This window comes from Antedon mediterranea, chromosome 5 (genome assembly GCF_964355755.1).
Source record: "Antedon mediterranea chromosome 5, ecAntMedi1.1, whole genome shotgun sequence".
Lineage (NCBI taxonomy): Eukaryota > Metazoa > Echinodermata > Crinoidea > Comatulida > Antedonidae > Antedon > Antedon mediterranea.
Window position 1 is genome coordinate 14,587,061 of NC_092674.1, and position 26,712 is coordinate 14,613,772.

General features: G+C 34.3%; 1 protein-coding gene across 1 annotated transcript in view; it reads right to left on the reverse strand.

The window, feature by feature from the left end:
- The window catches only part of LOC140049205 (glycogenin-1-like), a 37,886-nt gene extending 13,111 nt beyond the window's left edge, over positions 1-24,775 (reverse strand). The window contains exons 1-6 of the mRNA XM_072094035.1: positions 24,691-24,775; positions 20,056-20,197; positions 18,889-19,063; positions 17,867-18,029; positions 8,856-8,982; positions 7,510-7,696 (exon numbers count right to left, since the gene is read on the reverse strand). Of these exons, the coding sequence (XP_071950136.1) occupies positions 7,510-7,696; positions 8,856-8,982; positions 17,867-18,029; positions 18,889-19,063; positions 20,056-20,197; positions 24,691-24,706 (810 nt within the window). The 5' untranslated portion in view covers positions 24,707-24,775. The remainder of the gene's footprint in view (positions 1-7,509; positions 7,697-8,855; positions 8,983-17,866; positions 18,030-18,888; positions 19,064-20,055; positions 20,198-24,690) is intronic.
- Positions 24,776-26,712: the final 1,937 nt, after the last annotated feature.

Sequence of the window (26,712 nt, forward strand, 5' to 3'; positions counted from 1 at the left end):
ATGTACTTCTCTAGCAGCATTATCAAGGTAAAATGTCATACATTAATCATATATTAAGACTTGTTTTTGAAAAAAAGTTGTCAATTTCAGTTTGCTGAGGAAAATTTATAGGTATAAAATAACAATTCATTTTACAATAAAAGCCTAGGCTATACATCATTGGAGGCACTACAATTCTAAAATGTATTTCAATAATCAATGAACAAAAAAAAAATATATTGAAGAATGATCATTTCATTTACCATCACATACAGACATTCTAAAGCATAGATGGCGTTTGGCCACTTCTAATCTTGCATGCATGTCTGTGTTTCTTGTGTTTGCTTTGATCTAGCAATAAGCTTTCAGTTGTTGAACCCAAATCTACACATCCCTTGGGTGATTTTCATCTCATTACATCTCTTCCTCTTTGCCCCCTTTGCGTCTGTTAAATTGCTGGTAAATGGAATGCATGCATGTTGGTTTCGGTCTATATTTGAGTTTTTTGGTTTACAGATTTTTTTTTCTTTGGTTTTCAACAAAAGCCTTAAGCACAAATCTCTAAACCATTGTTCTTTAATCATAAAACTATTGATTAGCAGTAACCAATAGATGCGCTGATTATGTTTAATAGTATAAAACTGACTCCAAATAATAAAAGGCAAGCCTTGATTCAACGTTTCGATCTTTATTTGATCATCATCAGGAAGAAACAATAATTCGAAAGGCAGACAATTATAACTACTAGATGGTAAGCTCGCTTCGCTTGCGTACCATCTAGGTCGTGTCCACAGATGGTTCTCGAATACACCGTAAAAAATGTACGTACTGCAGGACTAATAGTACATTGTCGTTTACAGAAAATGAATAAATAGACACGATGATTTATGTAAAATTAGCACTCTGGGAATTAGGCCAGTCTTAAAAATGAGTCAAATTTTTTTATTTGAACTCATTTAAACAAACCCAAATTGTGTTTTGTATATAATTATAACATTATAGTTGAGGAAAGGGGAAGAGGAAGGGAAGAACAATTTTTAAATATATTCTCTATCCACTCAGTAACGAAATATTGTTTGAAATGTTTTATATATAGGCCTATCAATAATATACCACTAAACACTTTTTTTCAAACTGTCTCTGTTATAGTCGATTGAAATAGTAAAGTACATGTAACGATACACCTCTATGACGTTTATATTTTTTATAATTATTAATTAATACAAACGTTGAGAAGCAACTGTCAGTAATCTACCCACAGTCACAGTAATAAATGTTCTTTGTATATTTGTTTATATCATTCCTAACAAGTAACAGCATTCACAGTAAGACAATTTCGATTAAAATGGCAACCAAAAATGGTTAATAGGTACAGTTGTATTTACAATATTGCAACACTATATAACATGACAAAAAAAAAAAAAAAAAATCTTTAAAAAATAGGGGGGGGGGCGTACGCCCCACACGCCCCCCCGCTAGATCCGCCACTGAGCATTAGATCTTAATGATACTATTACTAGGTATGCTATTAGCATTAGGTCTTAATGATACTATTACTAGGTATGCTATTAGCATTAGATCATAATGATACTATTACTAGGTATGCTATTAGCATTAGATCTTAATGATACTATTACTAGGTATGCTATTAGCATTAGATCTTAATGATACTATTACTAGGTATGCTATTAGCATTAGATCTTAATGATACTATTACTAGGTATGCTATTAGCATTAGATTTTAATGATACTATTACTAGGTATGCTATTAGCATTAGATCTTAATGATACTATTACTAGGTATGCTATTAGCATTAGATCTTAATGATACTATTACTAGGTATGCTATTAGCATTAGATTTTAATGATACTATTACTAGGTATGCTATTAGCATTAGATCTTAATGATACTATTACTAGGTATGCTATTAGCATTAGATTTTAATGATACTATTACTAGGTATGCTATTAGCATTAGATCTTAATGATACTATTACTAGGTATGCTATTAGCATTAGATTTCAATGATACTATTACTAGGTATGCTATTAGCATTAGATCTTAATTAAAGACAGATTCCCTATAATTTGTGACGTTTTGTAAAAATAATGCAAATATATTACTTTAAAAACATTAAAGGGGGGTTCCGGGTTTAAAATGAATAGTAAAAAATGTAAAATATATTTGTTTGTCTCTTGAACGGTAAAAGTTTCAATTTATATAAGCGCCCAGTGAAGCAGAACGAAGGCTGTGAAATGAGGCCAGATTACAAGTGCAGCTACGGCAAAATCACACTGTGGTTACAGAATAGGAAATTCGTGAAATGGTCACTCTTCCGACGACTCGTTATCATTAACCATATCAATTACTTTTGTAAAATTATACTTATCTGATGTAATTTTAGTCGGTCTTCCCATTTATAAAGTCAATTTTCTATGAAAATCCATCAAAACAGTGAAAAATTTGATAAGTTTGCACTTTACGTTTGCCGATTTTCGCACTGACTTAGGGAAAGCCTTCAAAATCAATGAAGCGTAACGTATACATTCCTGCTGAGGATCGAGCGAGACGAAGATACACGTGCTCTCTCTGCATGCCTGGCATCGTCACGTGATAAGCAGATACAGTATACAATACCAAACTGGTCGGGTCGAGTATACCCCGTCTATAATCACAACATGAACGATGTACAGTATTTGATTGAAGGTCGACTCAACCTACCGGAATGGTATAGATAATATAGCTCGAATGAGAGAGTTGGAATATTTGTAAACATAAGTACAGTATTGCTAATTTTAACAAGTGTAGCCTAAGTAAAAGGCCTGGTACTGTAGTATCAATTCGCATAGGGTCTACTACACTAGCTAGCTCAATTTTTAACTGGGCCGGATCGGCTAGGCTAGGTAGGCTAGGTCTCCTTCCTACTACCGGTCTACTTGCTTGATGCAGTATCCGCTTTTTTGGAGAGTAACCTAGGCCTACTTATTAGACGATCGGGACACCATACGTGCGGACGGCGATCGGAACTTGTTTTGCCTCAATATTTACAGCCGATTTTTGTAGAACGTTTTAGGTTTAGATTGTTTAGGAGTTTGGTTGATAGGATGGGTTTGGAATCCACTGAGTTTTGTTATTTATGGGCCAATCGTTTAGTAATAGGCTAGCTAGGCCCATGATGAATGATGGCCCCAATGTTTTAACGTAGCCATCGTGGCATGGAATCCCTAGTCAGAAATGGCTCTCACCCCGGCATGAATAAAATGATTTAGGCTAGGCCTAGCCTAGTACGTGAAGCCGATATACGATCTGTACTATTATTATTAATTCGAGGTATAAAAATAGTATAATTTATGACTCCGTAATCTGTACTAAATTTTGTATTTCATTAAATGTCAAATAAATATATGCGACTACTGTTATTATTACACTTTAGGCCTAGCTTAGCAAATCTACAAAAAATGTATTTCACAATGATCGGGTGGTCGTCGTTTGACAGAGGAGAGAGAACACAACGTACAAGCTTGACGTCGCGAGTTTGGAATCCACTGATGACGTGATTTTGTGAATATCTCATGAATATTAATGAGCTTCCCTAAGCTGCTGAAAAACAGATTTTCCATGAATTTACCCTAAAATGTATATGAAATTTAATTTTTTTAATTTCTCGTTATTACTTCTTCATTCTGACATGTCTATATTGTTATAATATTTTTTATTTAATAAATAAACGATATTTAAAAGCAATTTTAAACCCAGAATCCCCCTTTAAACCAGGTCATTGTTGCCCTAAATGTACATTTTATGGTAAATTATCATAAAAAGAGAGAAACAATGCAAAACCTAAGTAGCTCGCAGTGAATGTCCTCGAGCTATAGGCCTAGCCTGACATTGTATAGTTGCTGCATTAATATCTTTCTGTTTTTGACAGACTCTGTTGATACAAATTGGGGGAAATCCAGTATTTTCGCTGAAAAGTTTGGAGTCTTCTATTTGTTTTGGCCTAACAATCAAATGAAAAGTGGGTGAATTACAGAAGAAAAACAAAAATATCAATCCGCACGCAATGCATGTTGGGATTTATATAGCGGGCTGCTAAAAGTATTAGAATCGCCTTTTTTTTTCACATTTTTAACGATTTAAATTAAAGACGAAAAAAGGATCAATAGGACCATATAGTATATATTTTTACATTAACGTAGTTTGTGACCTTCAATTAGATCTAAAACATAGGGAATGGGTCTTTAAATAATCAGTAAAACTTTGATAAGATAGGGCTGGTAAGTAATCCCTTTGGTGAGCCTGTTCAGACTTTAGAATTTACCCATGTAATGGTCAGCTGTGGTGTAAATTGTGAGATAAACCAACTGTTTCAAAAACCGTGGATTTTTCAATTAACTGTAAACAGCAAGCTGAGTAACAACAATATAAGGAGCAATTTGACCTTACTAAGGATATGTTCAGACTCACAGCGTTAAGGTAGCGTTATCTACGCAAGACGTACGGTAATCCTGGGAATTAAAAGCCAAAAGTCAGACACTGATTACCATTCCAATGCCTTGCGTTTCAAACACTCTGATGTGTTCACATGTACAGTGTTCATTATATGGATGGTGTAAACTGTGAACACAGAAAAGTTCCAATATTTTTTTAATTAACTTTTAATGGTAATAGACCATTTGGGACATCATTTTTAAATTGTTCTAAATTCAGATTCCAACCAAATTTATTCTAAAAGGCCATCAAATACATTGCTACTAACTGAATTTCAGATCTTCATATTCATAAGAAATCCAGTCCATCAGTTTTAAGGAGAGTGAGAGCGATTGCTCTCCTCCGCTCTCCTAAACTTGCTTCAAGGAGAGCAACTAATTGCTCTCCTCCCGGACCCAGCCTAGGCTTAGGCTAGTCCACATTTTGCACCATGTACTGTAGTAGAAGAGCAAATTGCTCTCCTCAGTATTCCAGGAGAGCAATGAATTGCTCTCCAAGAAATTATCAAAATAGCGAACACAACACTCACTTGAAAAGTACAATGTAATATACAATAAAGGTGATTGCTTTGTCTTTAGTTTCAACAATCAAGGTCAGTTCATATCAGCTTATTACAGCATGGGTGGACAAGGAAATCATAGCCTTTAATAATTGGCTCCAACAGGACATGGTGGAATAAACAATACAGTGAACTCTTTCAATACATACTCATTGGGCAATCTCCTCAAACTAATGCTCATAAAATCTATAATAATATTGTCCAAATTGTTATTTTATTTTCTAGTACTGTAAGTAATCACCAGACTTCTCAGGAGATCATTAAATGTTGTCTTGTCCATCTCATTGGACTTAACTGGTCAAATTAACCAGCCAAATTTAAGTCCAATTCAAAATGCTGGCTTCTCTCAACCGAGAATTGCAGGGGTCCCAAGTCTACCGCTACTCGCGGTAGTCTACCGCTTTTAGTACCCATCTACCGCGCTACCGCTATCTCGACGTTTTCTACCGTATTTTGATTTTTTTTACCGCATTTTCAAGTTTTCCCATATTTTTGGCCAAATTGATTTACGGTTACACCCAGACTCAGCCCAGGTCAACAATAGTCAATAACCAGACAAAAGTGAGGCAGGATGTTGAAACAATGTCTATTCATGCAGTCTCTGTGGTCTATTATTGTATTTTTATTTGTATGCACTGCCTTTGTTAAACCGTAACAATAATAAACATGCACGGTACTACACGCCGGACGTAGAAAAAAAAAAGAAGCGTGCAACCAACCGTGAATCAATCACGTGGTAACCGGAATACGCGATTATCAATTTTGGGAGGATCCAAGTTTTAACTAAATAAACGCTTTGATTACACAGTGGTTGAGACACGTTTTTAATAGTTATTACATTTTTAAACACCCTCATAATTAATGAACTCTACCAATGTTGATCCGCTGCAAAGAACAACACATCGCACGAGGTTGTTGAGGCGGTGTTTTATTTGGTTTTACTGTACGATCCGATAATACGAACATGTTAAATGATTTAAAAGGCATGGATTTGCCAAGCAAGTAGGCCTACGTTTAATAAAAATTTACCTGAGATTTTCGTAAGCTCTTTTGTTCAAACTTGTTATTTATATAGCAATAATCCACCCGTTCCGGCATGCACGCTAGGCCTCTAGCCTAGGCCTACTCCTCGATCAATCAATGTCGCTGGTGGGGAATTTCCCAGCGATAAGAAATCGGCGAAATAGCTCATAAACGGCCTACATTTTAATGTTATATCTTTAATGCCAGTGTAATTACGTATGGATGTTTTTCATCTGAAATAATATGTTAACTCGCGTAATGTAGCATAAGACGGATTCGGAATAGTTATTTCGATTGTTTTGAGGTTTTAAAATGGTAGCTAGCTAGGGCCTAGAAGTAGAAGCCCTAGGCCTGTGCCTAAAAAAAATGAGTAAATTCTATTGGGCAATACTATCATGTGTTTATTGTACATTATGTAATTAAGTTAAATTATTTTATATACTGAATTTTAGTTAAAATACAGTATATATTTTTTACATTTTTTGTACTGAGGATGTGTCCATAAAAAAAATATTAGAATGTAAAAATACTGATGTATAAACCTATGTAAAAATTAAGCCAACTTATGTGTAAATATTGTATATACTGTATATGTAACATATTTAGTTAAGAGACGTAAACGACACGTGTGTTGATTTTCGATTCCCCGCGCGTTGACTTTCGACGCCCCGATGAATTGAATGTGGTTCACGACAAAATCTCCTGCGAATGGACTTTCCCAAGTTGGGACCTCTGGAATTGGGTTAGGCCCGGTAGAATTGACCATTGTCTAGGTAAAACTAAAAATGCTGGCTAAAAAGTCCAATCCGAACAACACATGACCTTTACTATGCAAGTCAATCTTAGATTTTAACGTCATAGCTAAATTTGGTAAAAACTACAAAATGCAAACAATAATCAAAACGATTACCTACCTTACAGTACATATATAACATGGCTAAAATTGCCTTTTTTTTAAACATTTCCAGTGCGAACAAGCTTTTTTAAATCCTTGGTAGGTTTTTTTAAGGTTTTATTTCATAATACTTTTTTTGTTCCTTTCATGCTGTCATGATTGGATTTTTAAAAAAGCATTACTTTTATCAAAGGCAGTATAAATGACTATCCTATAGTTGTAGTAGAATAACAACTTTTTAAAAGGTATGCTTATTTATTTTCAAATTTGTATCATAGTACTAGTAGCCTAAATTAGCTTTATTTAGCTTGCAAAAAAAATATACTTCATATTCATAGACATAACTCATCATTATTTAAATTTTGAGTCTTTCACAATAAAATCAAAATAAGCCAAAATAAATAATCATGAAATAGTTGAGTCAAGAAAAAATGGATTAATATTAACCTTCTATATTATACAACACTTACTACACAATGAACAAATTGTGAGTTTTATACAGTGTAGAAAATGAGGGCGACAAACAAAATATTTTTCAAAGAAATGCATAATTATAACTAACCTTATTTGCTTCAATGATTGGTTTCACCTTATTAACAAATACGTTCCACCATGACTGAATAAATTGACTATCGTGCTGATAACTTGAATGATCTTGATGGTAAAGTGAACCAGTTTTTGTATCATACTTAAAAGACCACGGCTTTGTAGCTCCAATAAAATGTACTATACGAACATCTTGTCCAAACCTGTATGTATATAGATTTGATAATTGTTGAAAATGTTAAAGCCCCATTCCCTAGGTTTTTTTAGATCTAATTTAAGATCACAAACTATATTTAATGTAAAAATAATACTATATGGTCCTATTGCGATAACTTTTTTCGTCTTTAAACGGTTAAAAATGTGAAAAATAAGCCGATTCTAATAATTATAGCGGCCCGCTATAAATCCCAAAATGCATTGCGCGCGGATTGATATTTTTGTTTTTCACCTGTAATTCGCCCACTTTTCGATCGATCGTGAGGCCAAAACAAATGGAAGACTCCTAACTTTTCAGCGAAAATACCGGGTTTTCCCCAATTTGTATCAACGGAGTCTGGCAAAAATAGAAAGACAATTAATGCAGCAACTATACAACGTCAGGCTAGGTATATAGCTCGCGTACGATGTTCGTACGTTACCGATGTTTACCAGCTAGGCCTACAAAACTAAGCCTAGCTAGGCTAGGCCTAAGACCGTCCACGAGAGGTCGATCGCCGCGAGCTACTTAGGTAGTGCATTGTTTCTCACTTTTTATCATAATTTACCATAAAACGTACATTTAAGACAAGGAATGACATGGTTTAATGTTTTTAAAGTGATATATATGTATTATTTTCCAAAAAACGTCCAAAATTGCAGGGAAGGGGTCTTTAAATGAAATTTCCTCAAGCTGAACTGGAAACTGAGGAAACCTGGATTAGGCCCTCAACAGACCCATGGCAGCCAGCAGTGATAACCAGATCAGCACACCGGCAGACAATCCCCTACTCTTTTCGAATCATGTACTAAAGTTTTTTAACGTGTGCTATGTACATGCAATGGCAATGAGTAAAACATCTTTTCTAAGGATGTAAAAACAGTATGGTACAGACAGGCTTGAATCTATGCCTATCACATGCTATTCCGATATTATCATTACACCACCACTCTCTGATACAGCACCCAGTAAAATTGGCTGCTAGCCAATGGGTTTTTGTCTTTTATATCCTCCTAAAAACGCTAATCGTCGTTAGACATTGCGAGTTTTATATAAAGATAAAAATTAAAAATGGGGGACAATGCATCTTTAATCATTTGTTTAAAGAAAACATACAGTATTCGATAAAAGGTAAAGTGTATGTACACAAACAAAATAAAACTTACTTAACAAATGCAGGTTTATATGAATAACTACAGGATGATGTCATGTTATAGACAAATGGTAAATGTCGAGATATATCTTTTGTAGACCAGTCACTAAAAAATGTGTTTAATAGTCCTTGATCACCCCCTGAAAGAAAAAGAGTAGCAAATTATACTATCTTAATTGTAAATAACTAGATGGTACTCTCCTTCGAGAGCACAGATTGATTTTCATCTCCATAATCTATTGCATGGTGACCGTTCTATTTAGTGGTTCTATTCCATAATCTATTGCATGGTGACCGTTCTATTTAGTGGTTCTATTCCATAATCTATTGCATGGTGACCGTTCTATTTAGTGGTTCTATTCCATAATCTATTGCATGGTGACCGTTCTATTTAGTGGTTCTATAATATTATTGATTCTATTATGTAAAATCAACTTTGTTGACATTGAATAAAAACAGTCAATCTTGGACCTTCAAAACATGGAAAAAATATCAGGTTTTATGAAATCAATCCAAATTATAGAGGGTGCTATAACAATTTTGTTTGGCATAAAGTAAACGATATGGGTATAAAATACAGTGGCAACACGTCACAAGCTCTCCTCAAGTACATCATATACAAATAATGACTGTTTATGAGTGTAATGGTACAAATAATGGCATGAGGTGAATGATGAAAGGTTATATTTCAACAAGGCACATTCACCTCATGCCATTATTTGTACCATTACACAAATATAAAACATTCATTATTTGTTTTATATAACATCTAAATAGATTCCTGTCACCAAATAAAAGGTAGACCTAGCCAAGGCCTACATTTGATTCACATTGATTAAACAGTAACATTTGGTTTTTAAAAATTATATTAAATATTATTATTTATATGGATTTTATAAACCCACATACTGTAGTGTTAATTATGTCAACAAACAACCAAACAATCCTAGGCCTACCAAGGTTGGGCTTAGACGATTTCATGAAAGGTCGTCAAATTCTAGGCTATGTACACCATACGTTTTATTGTATTTAATTGTATTTTGGTACTTTAAAAGGTTCTATGTCCGATTTGTTAAGAACATAAAAGTTTTATTAGTCATCTAATTTCTTTTTAATTTATTTGATCAAATCGAAACAATATTTCAGATCAATGCGATTAATAAGGGCATGGATTATATGGATAGTACCGTTTTGGTACTGCCAGACACATTCACCCATAGCTATCCTAATGAAATTTTGTAGAAGCTTTCACTAATTAGGTTATATGCATGATATGCATATAACCTCTTGATTCTGTCAAAATCTTTATTTATTTATTCTTTCCTTAGCACTATTTTGTCCGTGAATTATCTTGGCATCAGTTTCATCTAGCTAAGTCAAGTTTTCAGAGTATATTCCTTATGGCCAGGAATCGATGTGGTTATATTTTCACGATGCGCAATCAAAAATTACGCGGTCTACGCACGATTTTACGAAATCACGTTTGTAATCATATCTTCACAAGCATGAATCACAATTAAACAAAATTTGGTACTCATAAATTTCAGGTCATATTTCATCATATGGCAATACAATTACGTGCGTAGCGCATATAACGCTTGTGTGCGTAGCGCATATAACGCTTGTGTACGCGCGCTTAAAATGTTCAAAATTGTCAAAATTTATTTTAAATGAAATTAGAGTACGTTTCAGGCAATTTTAAGCGTTTAAAAAATTGCCATGAGTGCGCAGCTTTTTGCCCGATTTCTGTTTTACAATCTTTCTTTAATAATATCATCATATTTGATTCAGGTTTCAACTCGAAATTGCTTTATACGAGCACGTCAAAAGTGACTGGCTACGCACGTATAAGTTAACAATATGGTGAAAATATGCTAAATTTTAAAATTAATATATATCGTCAGAATGCAGGGGAACACCTATTTTTTATTTCCTTTTCTTGAAGTGTATGTATCATATGTATGATTTATTATCAAATTAAGAGAACAAAAGTTGATTAAGTCATCATTAATTGCATATTAAATTTAAAAAAAATAATTTCGACAATCAAACAAATTATGACATTTTCTTAGGCCAAAATAACAAACTATTAACTTTCTTCCTTCAAAAGTTCATATATTAAAGTTAAAAGTATGTAGTTTGACAGTGCATCATTTGTTTACATTTTAAAGATGTCATCATAGTAAAAAATTATAATTCATTTCGGTATGTAATAATCTATTTGCACCAAAGTGGTTACTGCATAGTACCGTATATTTCGGTGTATAAGTCGCACCTGTGTATAAGACGCACCCCCTAACTGAGAGTAAAATATCGGTATTTTTTATATCGTCGATGTATAAGACGCACCTTATATTTCATCAAAACAATTTTGTATTAAATTGTAATCAATATATTTTGTTATATCTACAACGGCGTCCTTTATTTAGGTTTTTTCTTACCTAGGCTAACTTGTTATTCATGAGTTTCGCACCCGCAACATCGAGTGCATGACCGTGTGTAACACGCACATGTGTGGGCTAGCCTCGCTCGATCATTTCGAGAGGGCGCACGTTTTCACGGACAATCGTATTCGATTAGTAATAGTATCTATGTATCCGAGAAGTGTATACGCTAGGTCCATGCTATAATCAACTGGAGAATATCCTAGTCGAATACCGTACACCATGTGGCCGCCAAAGAAGGGTTTGCGCTAGGGGTACGTGCGTATAACTATAAATAGGCCTAAATACATTCCAATCGTAAACGTTTACAAATGAAATTTTATCGGAGCGCCTAAAACAGCTCTATAATGAAGAAATCTTTTCATCATATTTAGTATAACATCACGCTAAAATGCCTTGAAAACTAGGCAGAAGCAGGTTGCCGTTACGTTATTACACTGTAGCTAGCCTAGGCCTAGCCGCGCCAACAAGGTGACGATTATGTACAATCTGTGTGGTGAGGCATTTATGTTCGGTGTATAAGACGCACCCTTAATTTAGAGGTCAAATTTGCGTGTCAAAAGTGCGACTTATACACGGAAATATACGGTAAATACACGAAGGAATTTTTCTACAACTTTTAGTCAGTTGTATATGGCTCGATGTGTCGTGCTCGTGTCTATGGCATTCAAAGTACCGAGATCGAGTCTCACCTTGGGAAACGAAATAAGATTTTTTTTTATTATCCGTATTGTTTGTTCAAATTTATTTCTTAGTGTATAGATTATACACATGATTTATAATGAAATCTAGATAAAAATTAACTTATGTCTTTATTATTATGTAACAACAAATGTGGTTTATGACATTATACGCATATGGATCTTTGATCGGATTGTGATACCGGCTATGGTGTTCGCGTTAGCAAGGTCCTATCATATATTATAAATAATTAAAGATTCTGAGAAAATCAATCAATCAATATATCTTTATTTAAATCAATGCATATAACCTATAATTCGTCATAGTGACGAATTAAATCTAGTTTCATTTATAGTTCTCAAATATTTCACTTTTCCAAGCCGAGACCTGAACTCTGAATAGAGGTTTTACAATACTACATAGGGAAATCATTCAACAGAATTACACAATTTATGAAGGTGTCCCCTTAATAGAGGTTTTACAATACTACATAGGGAAATCATTCAACAGAATTACACAATTTATGAAGGCGTCCCCTTAATAGAGGTTTTACAATACTACATAGGGAAATCATTCAACAGAATTACACAATTTATGAAGGCGTCCCCTTAATAGAGGTTTTACAATACTACATAGGGAAATCATGCAACAGAATTACACAATTTATGAAGGTGTCCCCTTAATAGAGGTTTTACAATACTACATAGGGAAATCATTCAACAGAATATTAAGCAATTTATGAAGGTGTCCCCTTAATAGAGGTTTTACAATACTACATAGGGAATCATTCAACAGAATTACACAATTTATGAAGGTGTCCCCTTAATAGAGGTTTTACAATACTACATAGGGAATCATTCAACAGAATTACACAAATTTATGAAGGTGTCCCCTTAATAGAGGTTTTACTATACTACATAGGGAAATCATTCAACAGAATTACACAATTTATGAAGGTGTCCCCTTAATAGAGGTTTTACTATACTACATAGGGAAATCATTCAACAGAATATTAAGCAATTTATGAAGGTGTCCCCTTAATAGAGGTTTTACAATACTACATAGGGAAGTCATTCAACAGAATATTAAGCAATTTATGAAGGTGTCCCCTTAATAGAGGTTTTACAATACTACATAGGGAAATCATTCAACAGAATTACACAATTTATGAAGGTGTCCCCTTAATAGAGGTTTTACTATACTACATAGGGAAATCATTCAACAGAATATTAAGCAATTTATGAAGGTGTCCACTTAATAGAGGTTTTACAATACTACATAGGGAAGTCATTCAACAGAATATTAAGCAATTTATGAAGGTGTCCCCTTAATAGAGGTTTTACAATACTACATAGGGAATCATTCAACAGAATATTAAGCAATTTATGAAGGTGTCCCCTTAATAGAGGTTTTACAATACTACATAGGGAATCATTCAACAGAATATTAAGCAATTTATGAAGGTGTCCCCATAATAGAGGTTTTACAATACTACATAGGGAAATCATTCAACAGAATATTAAGCAATTTATGAAGGTGTCCCCTTAATAGAGGTTTTACAATACTACATAGGGAAATCATTCAACAGAATTACACAATTTATGAAGTGTCCCCTTAATAGAGGTTTTACTATACTACATAGGGAAATCATTCAACAGAATATTAAGCAATTTATGAATGTGTCCCCTTAATAGAGGTTTTACAATACTACATAGGGAAATCATTCAACAGAATATTAAGCAATTTATGAAGGTGTCCCCTTAATAGAGGTTTTACTATACTACATAGGGAATCATTCAACAGAATATTAAGCAATTTATGAATGTGTCCCCTTAATAGAGGTTTTACAATACTACATAGGGAATCATTCAACAGAATATTAAGCAATTTATGAATGTGTCCCCTTAATAGAGGTTTTACAATACTACATAGGGAATCATTCAACAGAATATTAAGCAATTTATGAAGGTGTCCCCTTAATAGAGGTTTTACAATACTACATAGGGAATCATTCAACAGAATATTAAGCAATTTATGAAGGTGTCCCCATAATAGAGGTTTTACAATACTACATAGGGAAATCATTCAACAGAATATTAAGCAATTTATGAAGGTGTCCCCTTAATAGAGGTTTTACAATACTACATAGGGAAATCATTCAACAGAATATTAAGCAATTTATGAAGTGTCCCCTTAATAGAGGTTTTACTATACTACATAGGGAAATCATTCAACAGAATATTAAGCAATTTATGAATGTGTCCCCTTAATAGAGGTTTTACTATACTACATAGGGAAATCATTCAACAGAATATTAAGCAATTTATGAAGGTGTCACCTTAATAGAGGTTTTACAATACTACATAGGGAAATCATTCAACAGAATATTAAGCAATTTATGAAGGTGTCCCCTTAATAGAGGTTTTACTATACTACATAGGGAATCATTCAACAGAATATTAAGCAATTTATGAAGGTGTCCCCTTAATAGAGGTTTTACAATACTACATAGGGAATCATTCAACAGAATATTAAGCAATTTATGAAGGTGTCACCTTAATAGAGGTTTTACTATACTACATAGGGAAATCATTCAACAGAATATTAAGCAATTTATGAAGGTGTCACCTTAATAGAGGTTTTACAATACTACATAGGGAAATCATTCAACAGAATATTAAGCAATTTATGAAGGTGTCACCTTAATAGAGGTTTTACTATACTACATAGGGAAATCATTCAACAGAATATTAAGCAATTTATGAAGTGTCCCCTTAATAGAGGTTTTACTATACTACATAGGGAAATCATTCAACAGAATATTAAGCAATTTATGAATGTGTCCCCTTAATAGAGGTTTTACTATACTACATAGGGAATCATTTAGTCTGGGTTCCAGACGGAGTTTTGTCTTAATATTAGTTAAAAGATAAATATTTTGGCACATATGGCGTTTCATACGTATACTACTTGATTTTGGATACTCCGTCTGGGGAAACACGCACAAGTCATGTGGTTTGACACCAAGAATTCTTGGTGCATACGATTATCCGGTTGACTAGTTTCAGCTGCATGCGATTGGCTACTCTCTCGTACACTGTTTAAATATTCATATTTCAGAATTTCAAAGACTCAACAAATAAGATGATGCGCATGCGCTATGTTACGTTTAGACAATGTGTACTTGGGGTACATTTATGAAAGTTCTGAAGGCTAGAAATTATTTTATATGCCTAGTAGTCTGGTAAACATTTGATGGGATCTTTGAAACATGAAAACTTGTCTTGATATATGATAGGCTAGCTTCTCCGCAAATCAAACATTGAATGGATCATTTATTACGTGGAGATAATTTTGATTTAATTCCCACCCAGACCCTGTCCTGTTCTGTGTGGTGGTAGCCGCCCTGTTGTGTGCCGGTGGTATGTAGGCCTACTTCATTGGCGTTTTATTTGGCAGGTCATACGTGCGAGTTGAGTAGGACCTACGAAAGAGGCCTAGGCCAAGGACTAAACAATTAATAAACAAAACAACTTGGCATTACTATTTTATATTTCAACAGTCTCGATCGTACATTAAGCACTGGTAGGCCTACGTACTCGATCTCTTTCATTTTGAAACAAAATGATCATTGGTTGATTCGAAATCCATATTTACATACCGCCCGCCCCATATAGCCAAATACGGTATGATAACCTACGTCATTCTTATCGTATGTTTGCGGTCTGCAAATCGATTTCTATACGTGTTTCACAAGTCTGTATTTTCAGACAAAAATCGCGGTCGAAATAAAAACAAATAAATAAAAAAAAAAGATAATACAGACTTGGGGCAAGTCTAGGAATCATTCAACAGATTTACACAATTTATGAAGTGTCCCCTTAATAGAGGTTTTACAATACTACATAGGGAAATCATTCAACAGAATTACACAATTTATGAAGGTGTCCCCTTAATAGAGGTTTTACTATACTACATAGGGAATCATTCAACATAATGATTAAGCAATTTATATAGGAAGTTATCTGTTCATTTGTGTGGGATAGTTCCCTATTAATATTGCTTGTAGGACATCATTCCACTAGCCTTTTTCCGTGTTATTTTTAGTTACTACACAATGAACTTAGTGTAGGTACATCATTTTTTAATATTAATCTATAATATATTAATTTACGTAAGGGCAAAATTTGGTAAATTGTACATTGTTTCTAGAATTTGTACTCGAAGGTATATAAAGTTGGTTTATAATTTTGGTACTGATTTTAACCTGTTTACTAATTAAGTAAGAATTAGTTAGTTATTTCAAGTGATCAGACAGTTAAAAATATGTATAACACTGAATATGCTAATAAATTTAATACATATACAAAAACATACGTTATGAGAAAAAATCTATGTTTGATACGAATTTCATAATTATGAAGATACCACTTCATCATCAAATAACAAGACAAGAATGTGGCAGGTCGAAAAATTCAAGTCACAACTTATTTTTCATTTTAAAATTCTCATGGTGACAATTATATTTGGCCATGTCCGCCAAAGTTGCTATATTCGAGAGCCATCTGGGTATACGAGTATACGTATACATTTATATAAGGACGTAGGTTTTTACAGGACGTAAAGTTTTATTTGTATTTGTATTAAGGACACATTTCAGTAAATCGCGAATAACCTTTTTATCAATGGTTTAGAACATGGGTTCATACTTTCTGTACTAAATTGTACTCGCAACTTAAAACCATTATAAATAAATAATACGTTTAATTGGTCCTCTTTCCATACCCGACTTTATTAATGATAATATGTTACGAAATGAATACAACTGATTTTTCTAATCAGAAGAAAAAAACAAACATTGTTAATTGAATATTAGATGTTAAGTTGGATGGATTTATTGAAATAACATGTATTAATAGAAAAAAAAAGAGTAAAACTACTGAGAAAATGGAAATGTAATATATATTATATGAAGTGAGAGTATATTGTAATACATTTATGAAAGATTGAATGATGAATAAAGGTGGTGGTTAACCACAAAACATAAAAAAAAAATACTATCTTGTCTGTATTGTGTGTGTAGTGCCCTTGTTAACATGCATTATATGCACACGGCTTGTCTGTATTGTGTGTGTAGTGCCCTTGTTAACATGCATTATATGCACACGGCTTGTCTGTATTGTGTGTGTAGTGCCCTTGTTTAACATGCATTATATGCACACGGCTTGTCTGTATTGTGTGTGTAGTGCCCTTGTTAACATGCATTATATGCACACGGCTTGTCTGTATTGTGTGTGTAGTGCCCTTGTTAACATGCATTATATGCACACGGCTTGTCTGTATTGTGTGTGTAGTGCCCTTGTTAACATGCATTATATGCACACGGCTTGTCTGTATTGTGTGTGTAGTGCCCTTGTTTAACATGCATTATATGCACACGGCTTGTCTGTATTGTGTGTGTAGTGCCCTTGTTTAACATGCATTATATGCACACGGCTTGTCTGTATTGTGTGTGTAGTGCCCTTGTTAACATGCATTATATGCACACGGCTTGTCTGTATTGTGTGTGTAGTGCCCTTGTTAACATGCATTATATGCACACGGCTTGTCTGTATTGTGTGTGTAGTGCCCTTGTTTAACATGCATTATATGCACACGGCTTTATTTCCAAAGGATGAGATGAGAGTAAAAAATAAGGATGAAATCATTATGGTGCAGATAGTCTCAAATCCGTGCCTATCACATGCTAGAAATTATCCTTACACTCTCCGGTATATTTACAGAACGGGATCCCAAACAGTCTCCCATCCAGAATACAACTGTGCTCAATGTTGCTCAACTTCGGTGATCTGACAAGAACCAGTGTTTCAACGAAATCACTGTAATATTGAATACTTACCATCAAAACTTCCATGTGTAACAGCACACTGCAAAAGAGCTGCATACGTTTCATCAGATGGCTTGAAGACAAACACCCCAGAATTAAAACAGTCTGGCCAGCCAACATCAGGTGCTGCAGAGAGTTCTTCACGTTCAAATAAATCATCAACATTACGAAGAACCTATCAATTGGAATGAAATGCTTTGTACTGTATTGATAAAAAGTTGGCAAAATAAATGGGAGATGTTATACAATGATGGTACAGCTCCATATACAGCACCCGATATTCCCAGATGGCCTTCCATCAAGCTCTAACCTGGCCCAATGTTGATTAACTTCGGTGATCTGACGAGAACCGGTGATTCAACATGGCGGGATATTTGAATATCAAAATACAAGCATTAAGAAATGAAATTAATTCTTGATCAGATACTCGATATTCAGTGTTCCAGCGATATTCAAAACACTTGAAAAGTTTGCTTATAAAATATAGTGTACTTAATTACTCTTTAAATCTGTGCAACATTTCTCTGGTGTACCTTGTAAATTGCATCATAGCATTTTTGTCTTTTATTATTCTATGTGAACACATATGGATTCAATTTTATAGATATTACAAAATGTTTTATTTGAATGAGCATGCACTATATTCACATCATGAATTTGGTAAATTGCAGTGTTATGATGTCATACACCTATTTGGATCTCAATCAGAGATAGAGTGAATGATAGAATGCCACATTCTCACATTTGGCAGTCAACATGTTAAGCTCTGTCCACACTATCAAAATAGTTTGACAAAAAGTGTGATGTGCCCTAAAATGGTAGTGAAATGATGTCATTGTGTCCATAACATCACATTTTTTTGTCACATAAAATTTGATAGTGTAGACAGCGCTTTAGTCAACTTGTTCATGAGCAAATTTTGTGATTGATGTCATCCGGTATCAGTCTGTATAGTGCAAATCAAAAAGTTCCTATTATTAAGAAACAATGAATAATTTGTTTTTCTATCTAATTTAACAACATGAAATATTCACCAAACAGTCAGCATCAAGAAAAACACATTTTGTAAATTGTTTGAGACGCCAACAATGAAGCTTTGAAAATGTAATTCCTAAATCAGGTCGTGCAAGCAGGGCTAAATTTGCCTCGTCTTCACTGTCTAGTGGATCAACTTGTTGAATATAATCATAGATTTCAGATAGCTGTTGTCTGCAATTAAAAGTACAATATATTATTCTATATGCATGGAATGGAATTAAAAATGAAAAATGTAATTAAAAAATAGTCTTCTTTGTTTATAAAGATTTTAGCTTTAATACTTTTTAGAATACACCTGAGTGCATTCTTGCCATTTGATTGGTTAATTACGAATCACGTGTTGTTCACTATTTTGCACTAATGAATATACGGCAATAGTAAAGATCATTTTCTGGCATGTGAGATTTTTAACCGAACCATCTATAACTCTCCTATTCCAAGTTCAAAATTGAAGCGCTGGCTTACTTATTTTAATCTTTCAACTCATGAAATCTTCTCACTACTCATAAACATTCATTGTATAATAATGAATGTTTATGATTGGAAATCAGAGAATATTTCATCTTTTAATGAATGAAAATATTATATCCAGTTCTCGAAAACAAAAGCTGCCAAATAAAGTATGTAATTTAAATAAATCAATAAATACCGAGCTGGTGCTGATTCAAGTCCAAGTAAGCAGCGGCTGCAGCGGGTACTACACCACCAAGATGATAATTGTATTTAACTACTGAGAGTCAATAACACACAAATGTGCTTAGTTTATGGCCGATGTCAACAACAATGTCAATAAAGTTTTACATTAATCTCAATGATGGATTAAGCTAAGCCAGGACTGTTTAAAACCTTGATTGGTCTTATCATTGATCAAAGGCTTTTCTCATTCAGTGCCCTCTTAGACCAGAGAAAAAGCATTGGCCAATTATACCTCTAGTCTGAGGCAGATACTAGATGAAGGTGCTGCCACAAAAGTCGACATTGGCTAATAGGACCCCAGCTACATCATATCATATACAGCACTCGATATTCCCAGATGGTCTCCCATCCAATCTCAAACAGGCCCAACGTTGCTTAACTTTGGTGATCTGTCAAGAACCGGTGTTACATGGTAAAGCAGTATTATTACACAAATGTGTACAGTAGGTAAAATAGGAAGCAAATACCTCATTGACTGTGTGACCATAGGTGCTATTAGGATTGCAAGTTTCCTAGTAGTACAAACATCACGCAATGATTGTCCAAGTACAAGAGCTCCATAGCAGTATTTATCATTGGTTGCTAGCGTGACAAAGGCCTCATCGACAACTGGAAAACAATAAAAACATTTAAGTGATTGTTTTTTTTAAGTTGACAATTAAGGCATAATAATTAAATGTTTAAATCTATTTAATTATTTTTGAAAATCAATTTATGAAAGGGAATGTAGTGAGAAATAATAAAGGCCAGATGGAATGTATTGCTGTTGGTAAAGTGAAAGTGGATTTTTTTATAGAACAAAATTTGAGTTATAACCTTATTTACCTTATTTTATAATAGTAGTTAGTACAAACTATTCAACAATAACAATATGATGAAGCCTAAACAAAATAATGTATTTATGTTTGAGTAGAAGCTGCCAGTGGCGTATCCAGGATTTTGAAGTTGGGGGGGCCGGGAATTGCCAATTTGCCGACAAAATTGGTGTCATTATCTGTACATACACGACGTCTCTCTGATCAATATATGTTCTAGGATTACATAGTCATATTGTCTTATATGGGATAACGATGCAAAATTAAAACCAAACCAACATAATCTGTAAAGTATGTTGTATTCATATTACAATAAAGAAAGAATTAGGAAAATTTGATTTGTAGTTTTCGAAATATAGGGTCTAAAACATCACCGAAAATGATCGTTTTTAGCCATGAAAGAAGTAAAACAATTTGCGGCCTCAGTCGACAATTCTATTAACTACGCCATTTTTGGTTAAAATAATTACATATAATTACGTTTTTTAGTAATTTATTTTATATATCACCATTGGAAATATCAATAAAACATGTTATTAAATGCTTATAAAATATATAAAGTTGTTTACTTAACGGAATTCGGACAAATTCATTGCTCTAACTTTGTGTAGTAACGATCAGAGAGATTCATGGTACACGCGCGAGAGAAAACATTCCGCTGCGGGTGATTCGCATCCACCAATCAAATCAGCTAGAATCCTAAATCATTCAACCGTGAGCAATGCCAATCGCGAGAAAGCTCAGCTTTGATTGGCTTACGATGACATCATATCACAAAATGGTGGTTTTGTAGTTGAGCCTCACGGAATATTCTGTTCCAAAAATGAAATACATGGATATTTTTTATGGTATATGTGCTTTTTCTTTAAAAACTTTGAATAATAAAGGCCTAATATCGAGGAAAAAAACCGGGTTTTTGGCACTTATAATAAATATATCTTAGACAAAAAAGCACATGGCATGTGGAACTATATAATCTCTTAGCGTAGGAAGACATACAAATCCCAGGTCATGAGAGGCTCAACTGCATGCAAAAACAAGGTTTTAGGGTAAGGTCAAAGACTTTTGAGTAAACAATCTACCGCGTACGGCCGTACGTACGTACTACACATTTTTTACGTGTTTCGTAGTGTAATGATGATAATTAAATAAAAAATAGTTGATCTGAAAGGATCAATGATGATATGATATGTAAATAAACAAACACTCAAAAGAATTATGTTTACAGTTCAATTATTGTCAGAATAAATAGTTTATTTTTTTCCCCGACACCTTTGTTTGCCGACGGCCGCGATGATGTGCCGACGGAAACGAAATCAGGGGGGGCCCGGTACCCCCCCTCCCCCCCCCCCCCCCCCCCCCCCCCCGGCCCCCCTACTGGATACGCCACTGGAAGCTGCATGCATGAGCAAATTTGTTTTAGCATCCTCTATTTTATATTTCAGATTTCAGCAAGGCTATATTAAGTTCAATTGAACCACTGCCATGGTTTTGAATTGATGAACATTCTGTGCAACATCAACAATTTACATAAGTCTGACTGATTACAAAAACAAACAACATCTTATTTCCTGTTGAGGACTTGTATACAGGCTAATAGCAGATGTTATGTTATTCTTTTTTTAAGACTGGCATGATCATAAATAATAAGTACAAGAATCAGCTTTGAAATCAACTTTAAGGAGTTCCATGATTTTCACAAAGATTTCAATGGAATACAATAATCAACTAGTCCATCTTGTTTATCTCAATTTCAAAGATTATTATATTTATTTAAACTTGTATTGTACATGAATTCTATTGGAAGTATACAGTATCCATAAGTCAAAAATAGACTTATTATTTATAGTACAATTACACAATACTATTAACAAATATTTCTTGCATGAGTAAGCATGGAATGCATGAAGGATAGCTGAAATTATTTTGCTGAATACTAAAAATGACACTATATATTGTATGATAGCTCCTGCCACAGTATGACACTGGCATCATTATGCCTCTACTCCTTTCCTCAGGCTCACCAGCCCCATCAATCAATTTCTTATGTCAATCAATTGCAAATTATACAGTAACAGAACAAACTGTGCATTTATTTAGGACAGGAACAAATTTAGGTTATTCTCACAATTTCAAAGGCAGAATCTGAAGTAGTAGAGCCAAAACCTAGACAGTGTGGACAGCAATTTTCAGTCTTATGCAAAATTTATATTAATGTTGCTATTTAATTAAAACGCTATTTAGATATTAAGACTAGAGTGAATTCAAGACCAAAAATAGGCGTGGCACATTTTTAAACAGCCATAACTTAAAATAACTCTGAGAGTGCATATACCTTCGCCTACTGTACTGTAAAATTCTCCTAAAAAAATATTTATATATATTTTTGTTTGTGTCTAAATGCTATGTGTTATTAGGCTAATTTTTTCACTACAACCATGTGTATGCGAGTTTGGTGTAATGGTTATGTTAACCGGGCCTTTCAACTATACAAACCGGCCTAAACAAATAGCATTTTGACAGGCACATTTATTGGCCAGTATACATCAACCTTTTCTCACTGAAAGTCGCTATGCTGGTTATATCCTGGCACAAAATTCTATTTCTAGTAAATCATTTTTACCTATTTATTTCCAAATTAACTATTCTTTGGTCAATTTTTTATTTATTTTTTTGTCTGTGTCAGTGATAGATAAGCCCTCCACAAGATGTGTTTTTCATCTATCTGGGCTTGTACCTTCTTCTTTCTAAATTTTGTTTAAATATATATTGTTCATTGAAATCAATTTTGTATATGAAAGGAGTAAATAAATGTTGCTTTGAATTGCATAAGAAACTGCTACATTTTGAACAGTTTATAGGTCTTAGGGCTTTAACACATCGTTACAGTAATAAACTCACTTATTTTAAACTTGAAATAAGGTGTTAGCTATATTATTTATGGACAATTTCTAGAAAATGGTCTGATGAATCTAGAAACTATATGCACAGCTGTACTAAGTATAAAAAAATCTTTCTGTCGATACCAAACACAATGTTATTTATAAGTTGTCGAAATTTGACCTTTGACCTCATTTTGATCACATGACATATGTAATTGCGATTATCTCTGTTGCTATGTATTTTGGGGTATGGGTGTAATCGAAATAAATGATCAGTATAATTCCCTTTCCAATGATACCACTCGCAATCATTTTTGTTAAATCAAAATGGCGGCCACTAGTCCTATGAATAGATAGATATATGCCGGTAACGATGCAGGTATCTATACATATATGTGGCTTGGACAGACGATCGGGGCCATGGACGATCAAGGCCACGAACGATCGGGGCCACGAACGATCGGGGCCACGAACGATCGGGGCCACGAACGATCGGGGCCACGAACGATCGGGGCCATCATAGAGACGATCAGGCCCATTTTTTTATGTGCCTTATCGCCCATCATAGTCTTAATTGTTGGGCCCGATAGTCTTAATCGTTGGGCACCAATAGTCTTAATCGTTGGGCCCGTTAGCCAAGTGTATCGTTTGTAAATCCGTTCCATTATAGTTTATAATTGAGTTCTCTGCATACATACTGAAATGAAGTGAAATATTGCATACTCTTTACAGGTCTAGGCCTCAATCAAGTACTTAGTTTTATTAAATTATTTTGTATCACAAACTCTTGGTGGAAAGAACACATTTAATTTATTTATAAAAAACAAAAATAAAACAATTATAATCCAAATACTTTACTTTATAATGGGCCTGAACATCCACAAAGTGTTGGTACCCGATCGTCCTTGGGCCCCGATCGTCTGTCAATTCCTCTGGACAGTCTGCACCCACCGCTTGGGTGGGGGACTGCAACTATTTTAGGCCTAATAATATTTTAAGAGAGGTCTGCCTATCATCTAAACTCACCGTGCCTAGCCTAGCCACTAGGCCAGGAGGCCTATCTATCTATTGACTTGACTTAGCCTAGCTATAGACTAGCCTATGCCTGGCTATCTATAGATCTGCATAGCCTTAAGCCGCCTAGTTAGTAGTGGCCTAGGCTAGGCCTAGTACTTCATTCAGTGGGCCCCTCTCACTCATTGGACTGCCCTATCTCTACTACTAGGCTAGTTAGTAGGCCTAGCTAGGGAGGCCTAAATAATATACAGTATAGCCTAGGCCTAGCCTATAATAGGCCTACAAGGCTAGGCCTAGCTAGGTAGGCCTAGTATGGCCGGGTTTGTATTATTATCGGACACACTAATGCCTAAATGTATAATATAATAATAATAATTAAAATCCCTACCAGAACCACTAGCCATAGCGCGTTAAAGAAATGAATTTCCTTGTGGATATGGTATGAGATAATCAACCTCAGAGAAACCGGCGGCGCAAGTTAACGTGTTTCCCCAGCCCTGTTTTGTGCGCGATGAGGCGACAATTATAAAGAGTTACGACATTGAAGATTAGAAGCCATGTTTGTGTCAAAGAATTCGCACGCTGAGGGCGCGCGCGTCTATTTTGTATAGCGTTTTCCTGTAGTTCATGCATTATTTTTAGATTTTTTTTGTCTATGAAATAACGCTTATATTCCGTTTTTATTTTAGTAATTAATTTTATTAATGGTATTAATTTTGTAACATATATATATTGTGTCTATAATAACAAAATAATAAATGCTAGGACCGACATGCAAGTCAGGATACATCAAAGCATGAACCAATACAAATTCACCCCTCTTTTTATACAGTATATGCTCTCCGTGTGTTTTTGATACAAACTTTCCGAGACTCGTTCATCATTTCATTTGTAATCATTTGCCTTTATTATTTTAATATTGTTCATACCCTATTCAATATATTAACAAATATATCCACGACACTTTCTTATTTTATTTAGTCATCAAAGCATGCATTATGAATTGAAAATATTACATAATTGTTATTAATAGGACGTAGTTATGGGATGTTTCGTTCCAAAATCAATCAATCGAACTTTATAATGTACTAGCGCACGTGCGCGCAATATTCTTTGCCGCAAGTACTTCTGTACGCTGTGCACATCGATATTTCACCGTAAAATGTGCAATTACATTTTTTTAAATATAAGAAAAAGTTTGAAGTATTTACTTGCTCCTATACTTTACATGAATTAACGGAGACAAGTTTGACACAAATTGATCTGCATATCACGTGACTATAATCCAATGTCGTAACTCTTTATATATATGGCTCTGGCGACAACGGCGTTGCAACGCCGCCACCACTCTGGACACCACGAGAGATAAAAACAAATTGGGAAAAATTAGACAGCGCCAACTATACTTATCTGAATAATCGAGTAAAACGTCACGTCGAGTTTGCTGCTGGTTCTGGTTGCTCTTTTTTGTCGGTCGGTTTGTCAGTCGGTTTGTTGGTCGGTAAAACAGTAACTAAACTTTGTGCACGCGACTGCAGCCATGTGTATAACCATGTTTGTGTCCGGGACTTTTCTTTAAAGTTAAGTGATTAGCGAATGAGTGGTCAAGCAATTAAGACAGTGGAACCTTAATAAAACATCGGCAACAAAGGTTCTAGCGGTAGAGAACAAGTTTTCTCGGTAGGTCCAGAGAGTACACATCTGGATTGTGTGCACTTTAAAGAACCTAGTACATCTTTCGCGACGAGTAGGGGGTTACCCCGCTGTACTAGATTGTCAGCATACACTGTTTCAATGGTCACCCTCTATAAATAAGGTTTGAATATAAATTTAATTTTGATAATTTGAGTCAATTATTGAATTTAGGCCACAGTGATGAACATGTGTTTTCTTAGGTTTTAAAGGTCTATTTTAATTTTCAATCGCGATCGCGGTGATTTTTTATGTGAATAAAGATGATGGTGTTTATAGTAATCCACCGGCCTAACTCTTGTACTCAAAGACGATGGTGAGTAAATTATAAAAGTTCATGAATGTATGCGTTCATACGGCGGAAAAATAATCAGGGCGTGGCGATAGGTTAAAAACAGACAAGGCAAATCCCAGCAAACACATACAATTCAGCTAACGTTATATTTTGGTTAGCGTTTGGTTAGGTTTACTACGAACGTTCGTATAACATTCAAATAACGTTCATTCACAGAATATTTTTTTCATAACATCGTTTGAACGTTCCTTCAGAATAACATTCAAAATAAGTTTGATGGTAACATTTTCCTAACGTTATAAGAACGTTCAAAATAACGTTAAAAAATGAAAGTTATTGATTGGTAACATCTACCTACTAACTTTATAAGAAAGTTCTGAAAAACATTCAAAAATGTTATTTACATAACATTTTTGATAACAT